The sequence below is a fragment of the Nicotiana tabacum genome, chromosome 7 (assembly GCF_000715075.1).
Source record: "Nicotiana tabacum cultivar K326 chromosome 7, ASM71507v2, whole genome shotgun sequence".
In the NCBI taxonomy this organism is placed as follows: Eukaryota; Viridiplantae; Streptophyta; class Magnoliopsida; order Solanales; family Solanaceae; genus Nicotiana; species Nicotiana tabacum.
The window spans coordinates 116,017,296-116,028,821 of NC_134086.1; the positions used below are offsets into that span (position 1 = coordinate 116,017,296).

Sequence of the window (11,526 nt, forward strand, 5' to 3'; positions counted from 1 at the left end):
TAAACTGATATATCATGCCTGAATTGTGCTCAAGCGTAGTAAAAACTTCGTGAGAATATTTTTACTAGAAAATCCATAATCTTGCCTTCAACAATTTCTCCGTGAGAATTAAACTGAGGAAAACAAGATTACAGACTTGAAACAATAATCTTACTAAAAATTACTTTGACTCTAATATTATGTGCTCAAGTGTAGTAAAAACTTCATGAGAATATTTTTACTAGAAAATCAATAATCTTGCCTTCAACAATTCCTCCATGAGAATTAAAACTGAGGTAAGCAAGATTACAGACTTGAAATAATAATCTTACCAAAAATTACCTTCACTCTAATATTCTATTCATCAGTTATTATATATTAATTTTGCTCCGTGAGAATTACAAAATTAATATAAGAATAACTTAGATATAAAATATGTAGATGTGATAATAATGATTAAAAAATCATCATTCCATCACAATATGAAATGTAAATAGAGTTTCAGGCCAAGAATGTATTGAAACTGAGATAGTATTATAATTATATCAAGCTTCATCAACTATCCCAACAAAAAGAAATTACTCCATTATGAAGTAAGAAAAGCTAAAACAATACTTTCAAAAGACTAAGAATATTTTTACTACAAAGAGAGACTAGAGAAAGAGACCAAGATTACTCTTCTCTTTCTCTTTAGAAACTTAGAAAAAACTAGATAGGAAATTATATACAAAGAGGGATGATCTTTCTTCTACAAACAAGTGCCTATTTATAGGAAAATTTCTACAAGACCTTGGTGAGAATTTGCAAGATAATATCAATATATTATATGGCCTTGATGAGAAATTGACATGGCAATTTGTCATGAAATTTTGGTGAGAATTTGCCATAAATTTTATATCTCTTAACTTTGTGTAGTCTTAGATGAAGTTGTCACGGATGTATCCTTCTTCCTTGAACTGTAGGTTCTTTCTTTTTCTCTTTTTCCTTGTATTCTTTTTCCTGCAAGAATTGTTAGAAAAGTGCGAGAATATGATATAAATTGGTCATGTTTTATATCTAAAATATTATATTTTTTTATTAAAATATAAGAATAATTTATATCTATCAAATACCCCCACACTTGAATTTTTGCTTGTCCTCGAGGAAAAGAATTTTGAGGAAATATATATATATATATATATTACTAATTTTTTGTTTAAAATTATGGCTACTCTTGTAAAATAAAAATTTAATCAAATAAAATCTATCATGCTTTCAAACTTTATAAATTTCCTATATTCATCAAATCTTTACCTTATTTTTACTTTTATTTTTATTCAACAAAAATTGTACCTTTTTTTTTGAGACTTCTCTGAAATTGATAACTTTATGATCATTTGCATTTAGTATTCTTCATCTTTTGTCCATAGGCTTGCCCTTTATGTCTATCTCCACTAATGTAGATTAAACACTGATTTCTAAAATCTTTTAGGACTTTTTCTGGCTTGTAATGTTGGCTTCAGGCTGGTAGGTTAAAGGTTATATTTGTAGTGACTTGCCTTTTTCAGTTTTGGAGTAGAATATTTCTAAGATCAGACTTTCCAAATATTTGCTATTGATTTTTTTTTGTACTTATAATGCTTAAACATAAGATCAATCTCTCCTTTTTTTCTTTAATTCTGATTCTTTTTCAAAATAAGCTCCAAACTTATTTTCTGAAAAAAGGACTTTTCAAAACATAAGCATGAATGTGATATTTAAATTTGGGCATATTTAAGTATTAAAAGAAAAAATAGGTCTTCAAGCTTCAAAATAGGTGCTAGGGATTTATTTTTTTTGTAGTAAATTTTTGTGCAATATCTAGAAAAGACTGAGATAAACAAAGAAAGCCTAAATTCATATTTCAAAAATCAGTGTTGTCTAGGATTTCGCCTCGAAAGACATTTGGGGCAAGTTCTAGCATATAGATTATAAGTTCTACTTGCTTTTTGATCATAATGCTTCTCAGTCTCAGAATATCTTGCCAAGTATTGAAGATATTTGTTCTTGCCTTCATAAAAATAAACTTAAAAACAAGGGAGTTATGTGGTAAATATAAAAAATATATATTTGATATAGAATGATAAGAGTTTTATTTTGATAAATTAACACTTTACAAGAGGCATAATTATAAGAAAAAATCTAATATATATATATATATAGAGAGAGAGAGAGAGATAGAGAGAGAGAGAGAGAGAGAGAAATATAGATATAGATATAGATAAATAGATAGATAGATAAATAGATAGGTAAAAATCTTTTTGGCTTTCAAATATACAACTGCAGAAGAAAGCTTGAAAGAAACTGCAGCCACACACCTTTTGCGTATAAATAACAAGTCTAGTTTGTATATAAACTAGAAAATTACCTGTGCCAACATATGAATTACATTATTAAATGGTTAACCAACCAGTTACTTAGGCATACCGATCATCATGGAGTTACTCCTGTATGGGTGACTTTGTTTTTGTAGAGGCCTTCATGAGATGTCCCGGTTGTACAATAACCTGGATATTAACCAGATCAATTGATTAAGCATTTAACTATTTAAATCTATGTTGGACTTATGAGGCTCCATTGCTTCACCCTCAATGGCTACGGGTAATGAACCATAGTTCTGAGTTTGACGTCGCTAGCTCGACTTATTAATTGTAGACTTCATCAATCTATCAAAGTGACAGATGGTTGTTGCTCAAAATGCCCTCCAAAATATAATTTTAACCTGTGACCATTTACCTTAAATTTGTCTCCTCCATTGGTTTGTTGAATTTCAATTGCTCCGTATGGAGTAACATTTGTAACATTGTAAGGACCCGTCCACCTGGATTTTAATTTTCCTGGAAATAACCTGAGTCTACTATTGTATAGAAGTACATGATCTCCAATTTTAAAAGTTTTCTGTCGGATTAAATTGTCGTTCCATATTTTTGTTTTTTCTTTAAAAATTTTGGCATTTTCATAGGCTTCTAATCTGAGTTCTTCCAATTCATTCACCTGAGAAAATCTATTTTTACCAGCAGAGGTTAATTCAAAGTTCAATACTTTCAACACCTAAAAAGCTTTGTGTTCTAATTCAACTGGAAAGCTTTTCCAAAGACTAATCGATATGGAGACGTACCAATTGGCGTTTTAAATGTCGTTCGATATGCCCATAGTGTGTCATCTAATTTTGAAGCCCAATCTTTTCTGGAGATTCCAACCGTTTTTTCAAGTATTCTTTTTAATTTACGGTTAGAAACCTCAACTTGCCCTTATGTTTGAGCATGGTATGGTGTTCCTGTTTTGTGAGTCACACAGTATTTTGACAATAATGCTGAAAATTGTCTATTCATGAAATGAGACCCTTGGTCACTAATGATGACTCGTGGTGTACCAAACCTAGTAAAAATATTTTTCTTGAGAAAATTGCACACAGTTTGAGCATCATTTTTCCTTGTTGGGATGGCTTCAACCCATCTTGAAACATAATCCACCACCACAAGGATATATTCAAAAGAATGAGATGAAGGAAAAGGACCCGTGAAATATATTCCCCAAACATCATATATTTCACATACCTGTATTGATTGCAATGGAATCTCATCTCTCTTAGTGATATTACCTGTTCTTTGACACCTGTCACACTGTGCAACGTAGGCACGAGCGTCCTTAAAAAGTATTGGCCAGAAAAATCCAACTTCTAGAACTTTAAATGCAGTACAATTTGCTGCATAATGTCCTCCAACTGCTCCATCGTGGCAATGATACAAACTTTTGATCATTTCTTCTTCTGGTACACACCTTCTGATAATATTATCTGCACAAATTTTAAACAAGTAAGGGTCATTCCACAAATAATATTTAGCATCAGATATCAACTTTTTCCTCTGTTGGTAAGTAAGATTTTGGGGTGTCCATTTTCCAACCAAGTAATTTGCACTATCTGCAACCCAGGGTGGTTGAGTCACAACTGAGTTGATAGAAAAATATGTTCATCAGGAAACTCTTCTTTTATATCACATAACTCAAGTGGGGGGTTCTCTAATCTAGACAAATGGTCAGCTACCTGATTCTCGGTTCCCTTTTTATCTTTTATTTCGAGCTCAAATTCTTGGAGAACTAAAATCTATCTTAACAATCTAGGTCGCGCATCTTTTTTTTCTTAGAGTTATTTTAGAGCCGCATGATCAGTAAAAACAGTAACCTTGGTTCCTATCAGATCGAAACAAAACTTATCAAATGCAAATACCACTGCTAGTAGTTCTTTTTCAGTCGTGACATAATTTAGTTGAGCCTCATTCATTGTCCTGCTGGCATAGTAAATTGGACGAAAAATCTTATCTTTTCTCTAGCCTAAAACAGCTCCAACTGCTGTATCACTAGCATCACACATGATCTCAAAAAGTTGGTTCCAATTAGGGGACACAACTATTGGGGCAGTTGATAATTTTTCTTTAAGAGTGTCAAATGCTTTCATACAATCACCTGAAAATTCAAACTTAACATCTTTCATTAAAAGGTTAGTCAGCGGTTTTGAAATCTTTGAAAACCCTTTTATGAACCGTCTGTAAAAACATGCATGACCTAGAAAGCTTCTAATGTCTCTAACAGTTGTGGGAGGGGGTAATCCTGCTATAAGATTAATTTTAGCCTTATCAACTTCTATCCCTTTAGCAGTGATTTTATGTCCTAAAATAATTTCCTCAGTAACCATAAAATTACATTTTTTCCATTTAAGAATTAAGTTTGTTTCTTCACATCTCTTAAGAACTAAGGTTAAATAGTGAAGACAATCCTCAAAACCCTTGCCAAAGAGTGTAAAATCATCCATGAAAATTTCAAGAAGTTTTTCGGTCATGTCAGAAAAAATTGCTGACATGCAACGCTAAAATGTGGCAAGAGCGTTGCACGAACCAAACAGCATTCTCCTTTATGCATATGTTCCATGAGGACATGCGAAAGTTGTCTTATCTTGATCTTCTAGTGCGATTGGTATTTGGTTATACCCTGAATAGCCATCAAGAAAACAATAAAACTCATATCCTGTAATTCTTTCTAACATTTGATCAATAAATGGCAAAGGAAAGTGATCTTTTCTAGTGGCATCATTAAGACGTCTATAATCTATACAGACTCTCCATCCTGTGACGGTCCTGGTAGGTATTAGTTCATTATTTTTATTTTTTATCACTGTCATACCTCCCTTTTTTGGTAGTACCTGAACAGGACTTACCCAAGGGCTGTCTGAAATAGGGTAAATAATACATGCCGCCAAAAGCTTTACAATCTCCTTTTTTACCACTTCCTGCATTGCTGGGTTTAATCTCCTTTGGGGTTGGACTATCGATTTGTAGCTATCCTCCATGAGGATTCTGTGCGTAAAAATTGCTGGATTAATCCCCTTGATGTCTTCTACAGTCCATCTCAAGGCTCCTTTGTGTGCTTTTAATACTTTAATCAATCTTTCTTCCTGTTCTGCAGTTAGAAAAGATGAAATAACTACTGGAAATAACTCATTCTCAAGATAGACATATTTCAAATGAGAAGGGAGAGTTTTGAGTTCAATTTTTGGTTAAACTTTTTCTAATTGCATGTCCCCTTCCTCATAATCTTTTTCCAATAATTTCGCATCACTTCTGATAGTCGGATCTTCATCCTGTGTGGTGCCAGATTTGGCCAAACATCTTTCCATTGAGTCAGAAATTAATTGATCATCTTTGAATTCATCTATAAGATTATTAATCATGTCAATTGAGAAGCATGAAGATGATGTATCATCTTCTGAGAATCTTAGTACCTTTTGCATATCAAAAATAACTCTTTCTTCATCAACTCTTAAAATTAGTTGTCCTTTATGGGCATCTATGATTGCCTTTCATGTTGCAAGAAATGGTCTACCCAAAATAATTGGTTCATCAGGACACTCTTTCATTTCAAGTACTATGAAATCTACAGGAAAAATAAATTTATCTACTCTTACAAGCACATTTTCAATTATTCCCTTTGGTCTCTTAGTACTTTGATCAGCAAATTGAAGTGAAACACATGTGTCTTTCATTTCACCAAGATCTAATTTTTTAAAAATAGAAAATGGCATCAAATTTATTGAAGCTCCAGAATCACAAAGTGCTTTTTCAATGTATACTCCTCCCAGAGTACATGGAATGGTAAAACTACCTTGGTCACCGAGTTTTTGTGGTAGCTTATTTTGAAGTATAGCACTGCATTTTTCAGTAAGCATTACCACAGAAACTTCTTCCAATTTCCTTTTTCTTGATAAAATTTCTTTCAAAAATTTGGCGTATGAAGACATTTGCAATAAAGCATCAGTAAAAGGAATGTTAATGTGAATTTGTTTTAAAATCTCCAAAAACTTTGCAAATTGATTATCCAGCTTTTCTCTTTTCATCTTTTGTGGGAAGTGAATTGTAACAGGGAAAGAAGTCAAATTTTTAGTATTTTTTTCTTCTTTTTTCTTGGCTTCTTTCTTTTTTGATGGTTGAGAGGGTGTCTCAACATTCTCACCCTTGCCTACTTGTTGTTCTGATTGATTCTTTTCTTGTTTGTTTGCATAGGGTTCATCAAGAGTTATACCTGATCGTAAAGCAATGGCCTTAAGGTATTATTTTGGATTTTTCTTTATATTGCTTGGTAAAGGACCTTGAATCTTTTCAGACACAAGAGTTGCCAATTGGCTTAACTGAATTTCAAGATTTTTTAGAGCTGAATTTTGGCTTTCCATTTTTTCATCAGTAACCTTAATGTACTTGTACAAAAGGTCATCAAGACTTGGATGGCCTTGTTGAGGCCTTTGCTGATATGGAGTTGCTTGCTGATAAGGCCTGAAATTTTGTTGTCCACGGTTTTGATTTTGATATCCGGGTGGACTCTGTACCTGTTGTTTTTGGTAATTTTAAGAGTTTTCAGCACCATTTGCATTGCTCCATTGAAATCCTGGATGTTTTTGTGCTAATGGACTTCCAAAAGGATACGGCTTGTATCCGATGACATTGATATTTTCATCATTTTGATTGGTTGCTTGACATTCGTGGTTTAGATGGCTTCCTCCACACAAGTCACAAGCCTCAGACTGGCTTGGTTGTTGTGTATTTACCTGAAAAGATTCAAATTTTTGTGCCAAAGAAACAATCTGTTGTGTTAGTGTATTTAAAGCATCCACCTGATTTATTGTAGTAGCTTTCTTAATGATTACACGCTCAGATGGCCACCGTATGGCATTTTCAGAAATTTCATTAAGCAATTCCAATGCTTCTTCTGTGGTTTTTCCCATTATGGAACCTCCTGCAGCTGCATCTATTACATTTCTAGAAGATGGTTTCAAACCATGATAAAAAATGTACAACTGTATATGTTCAGGAAGTGATGTGGACATTTCCTTAACATTGTTTTCAATCTTTTCCAAGCTTGATAAACTAACTCAGTATCAGTTTGCAAGAAGTTAGATAAATCCTGTCTTAACTTTGTTGTTTTAGCAGGGGAAAAATATTTATTTAAAAATTTCTGAGTCATTTGGTCTCACATGGTAATAGACCCTTGCTGCAAACTTCGTAACCAAGTTTTGGCCTCTCCTTTTAAAGAAAAAGGAAATAGCATTAACTTAATTGCTTCAGGAGGTACTCCATTATACTTTGCAGTTTCAACCAATTCTAAAAGGTCAATTAAATGACTATGTGGATCTTCACTTAGATCACCAGTGAAAATGCAAGATTGTTGAATTGTTTGAATCAGGCCTGTCCTGATTTCAAAGTTATTGGCTGCTACTGGAGGTTTCCTGACATTAGATTCACAGTTAAAGCGATCAGGTCTAGCATAATCTCTTAGGATTCTATTTGCTGGTATTGGCGCCACTTCATCAAACTGCTCCTCTACATAAGCTGGTGGTGGAATTTGTAGTGGATTGTTATCATCTTCTAATTGATGCTCTATTCTGTTACAAGTTATGTTTTGAGACGATATTTATCCTTTCCTGCACAATCGCAAAGTTTTTTCAATTTCAGGATCGTAATTGGCCAACTCTTTTGTAGAAGAGCGGGTCGTAAACTATCTAAAATTAAAGTAAAATAAAGATAGTTCCTAAAATAGTAATAGATAGTTTTAAAAATGAATTAAAAAAATGGTACGACAATATTATAGTTAACTTAAACAGTAAATTGTAACTAACCATCAAAGAAATAATATAATACTAATTATATTATATGGGGAAAAATCAATAATAAATCAAGTATGTTGAAGGATTAAAGTACTATCAATTAAAAAAAAGTTGAATAAAATATTATTTTATAAAAATATAGTAAAAGTAATAGTTATAATAGTAATATAGAATAGTACAAAGGATACTTTTAGAACTAGAATAGTAAAAAAAAGTACTTACAATTATAATAATAATAAAAATAATAAAATATACTTAAAAACGACAAATAAAAAAATGAGATTGTGAATCACAAAACTAATATAGTATACTATTATATAGATGTTAGTACTAACAATAATAATATAATAATAAAATATAAAATAGAGTAGGTTGAAGTACTAACTATGAGGGATTTCTTTTTTTAGATGCTTTTTTACAATATTATATAGAATTGCTCCTAATAATAGTACAATTATGATAGTAGTATGTAGGAGATAACATTTTGAAGGGAAAATTAACAATAATAATAAATTCTCAAATTAGTAATAAAATATTTAATCTGAAGTAGATATGTGCCAATCCCCGGTAACGGCGCCAAAAATTTGACGAAGCTTGTGTGTATAAGATTTTCTGCCCGTACTCTGTCAAATTCTAGTATAGTTTATGATATCGTCCCACAGAGATTGGACAATCTAAGTTACAAACTTGTAATATTTTGACTACCATTTGAGAGAACCAAATTGATGAAAGATGTGTTTAAAATTATAAATTAAGACAAATTTCTTCCGCAAAGTTTATATTTAAAAAGAGTTGGGAATCGTTGAATTCACTTGATATATCATTACAATAAAATCTCAGTTTTATACGTATTTTTCTAAAGAATATTTCTTATATTTTTACACTAAGAAATAAATAAATAATTAACACTCTGTGAGGTTATGTCAATTAATTGATTTAAAACTAGTGACGATTAAACTGATATATCTTGCCTGAATTGTGCTCAAGCGTAGTAAAAACTTTGTGAGAATATTTTTACTAGAAAATCCATAATCTTGCCTTCAACAATTTCTCTGTGAGAATTAAAACTGAGGAAAGCAAGATTACAGACTTGAAACAATAATCTTACTAAAACTTACTTTGACTCTAATTTTATGTGCTCAAGTGTAGTGAAAACTTCGTGAGAATATGTTTACTAGAAAATCAATAATCATGCCTTCAACAATTCCTCCGTGAGAATTAAAACTGAGGAAAGCAAGATTACAAACTTGAAATAATAATCTTACTAAAAATTACTTTCACTCTAATATTCTATTCATCAGTTATTATATATTAATTTTGCTCCGTGAAATTACAAAATTAATATAAGTATAACTTAGATATAAAATATGTAGATGTGATAATAATGATTAAAAAATCATCATTCCATCACAACATGAAATGTAAATAGAGTTTCAGGCCAAGAATGTATTGAAACTGAGATAGTATTATAATTATATCAAGCTTCATCAATTATCTCAACAAAAAGAAATTACTCCATTATGAAGTAAGAAAAGCTAAAAAAATACTTTCAAAAGACTAAGAATATTTTTACTACAAAGAGAGACTAGAGAAAGAGACCAAGATTACTCTTCTCTTTCTCTTTAGAAACTTAGAAAAAACTAGATAGGAAATTGTATACAAAGAGGGATGATCTTTCTTCTACAAACATATACCTATTTATAGGAAAATTTCTACAAGACCTTGGTGAGAATTTGCAAGATAATATCAATATATCATATGGCCTTGATGAGAAATTGACATGGCAATTTGTCAAGAAATTTTGGTGAGAATTTGCCAAAACTTTTATTTCTCTTGACTTTGTGTAGTCTTAGATGAAGTTGTCACGGATGTATCCTTCTTCCTTGAACTGTATGTTCTTTCTTTTTCTCTTTTTCCATGTATTCTTTGTCCTGCAAAAAATTGTTAGAAAAGTGCGAGAATAGGATATAAATTGGTCATGTTTTATATCTAAAATATTATATTTTTTTTATTAAAATATAAGAATAATTTATATCCATCACCTGGCGTCTCTGATTTTACTGATGGCGAACACGATGTCTAATACATCGACTTTGAAGTTGTATTCTGATAAGTGCGGTGCCCCCATTGGCCCTGCGTTCCTATCGAATCTGGCTCTGTTGGTGAGTCCCCGATGGTCCTGTCCTCGGTCTATCCTTCGATCATTGCGCGGTGGGTTGCGCCTCGGGGCGTTCCTCCTGTCTTCGACGTATAGCTGATACCGTTTTTTGTTTGGTTTTGGCTCCTTTGTCAGGAGCATGCTTGGGTATACTGAGCCTGAGGGGCCTCCCCACTGGTCATCCTCGGCCCTGATTTTTGACTGGTACCGGGTGTGGACGTCCGACCAGGTCACAGCTGGACTCTCGATCAAATTCTATTTCAATTATTTTAAAGTCGTCGAGCTTCGTTCGTTCAGACCTTGAGTGAAAGTCTGCACTGCCCAGTCGCCAGAGACTGGCGGTAGTTCTATCCGTTCTATTTGGAAGCGAGATACGAACTCTCGCAGCATTTCGTTCTCTCTTTGCTTAATCTTGAAAACGTCGGATTTCCTCGTTGCTACTTTGATGGCACCGACATGTTCGTTTATAAAGGAGTCTGCTAGCATGGCGAACTAATTTTTGCCCTACATGAAAATAACTCCTAAAAATAAATCAAAAATGATTTTTAAGGTACTTTAGAAGTTTTTCTTTATTTAGTTGCATTTCATGCAAAAAAAAAATTAAAATCATGAAAAATTGTCACATTTTAATTTCATGCCATCTTAGGTCCAATTTGCATGTAGGAATTAATTTTATTAAGAAAACCCACAAAAATGGTCATTTTACATATTTAGCTTTTAGTCGTTAGAATGTAGTGTTTTTATTTAGTTTTAAGTTAATTAGTTATTTTAATAGATAAATAATTTTAATTTTTACAAATTAGATTGATTTAGTATTAATTTAGGATTTTATTATATTTTAAAATCAAAGAAAAAGAAAAATGCAAAAAAAAAAGATTTTTTATTTAGTCTTCCTACCCCAAAGTTAATTTTTCCTAAATCCAAACCCAATTACCCTTAGTCCATAGATCCAAGCCCATACCCATTCCTCATTTGACCTAACCTAATTCCTACCCCCTATAAAATAATGCCTAAATCATAGAACCTAGGACCTAGACTAAAAAGACGGCAACCGATCTTACACCAAGAAAACTCCCAAAATATTCCTAATTCCAAAGGTTGAAAAACGGCAACACCCAGCCTTCAAGTCCAAAACAAATTCTGCCGCTTCACCCCAATTCCAAAATTTGAACAATTCTTTCTTTCAATTCAAAGAGCTACGACCTAAATTTCCCAAGAATCT

At 32.2% G+C, this 11,526-nt stretch overlaps 1 protein-coding gene across 1 annotated transcript; it reads right to left on the bottom strand.

The window, feature by feature from the left end:
* Window positions 1-909: 909 nt before the first annotated feature.
* LOC142162243 (uncharacterized) lies at window positions 910-6,385 on the bottom strand. The gene is made up of 7 exons (XM_075218571.1): window positions 6,154-6,385; window positions 5,957-6,045; window positions 5,555-5,848; window positions 5,195-5,446; window positions 4,330-4,861; window positions 3,555-3,793; window positions 910-978 (listed from the first exon to the last, which is right to left on the bottom strand). Exons 1-7 carry the CDS (start codon window positions 6,383-6,385, stop codon window positions 910-912), a joined length of 1,707 nt encoding a protein of 568 aa, XP_075074672.1.
* Between the last annotated feature and the right edge of the window lie 5,141 nt (window positions 6,386-11,526).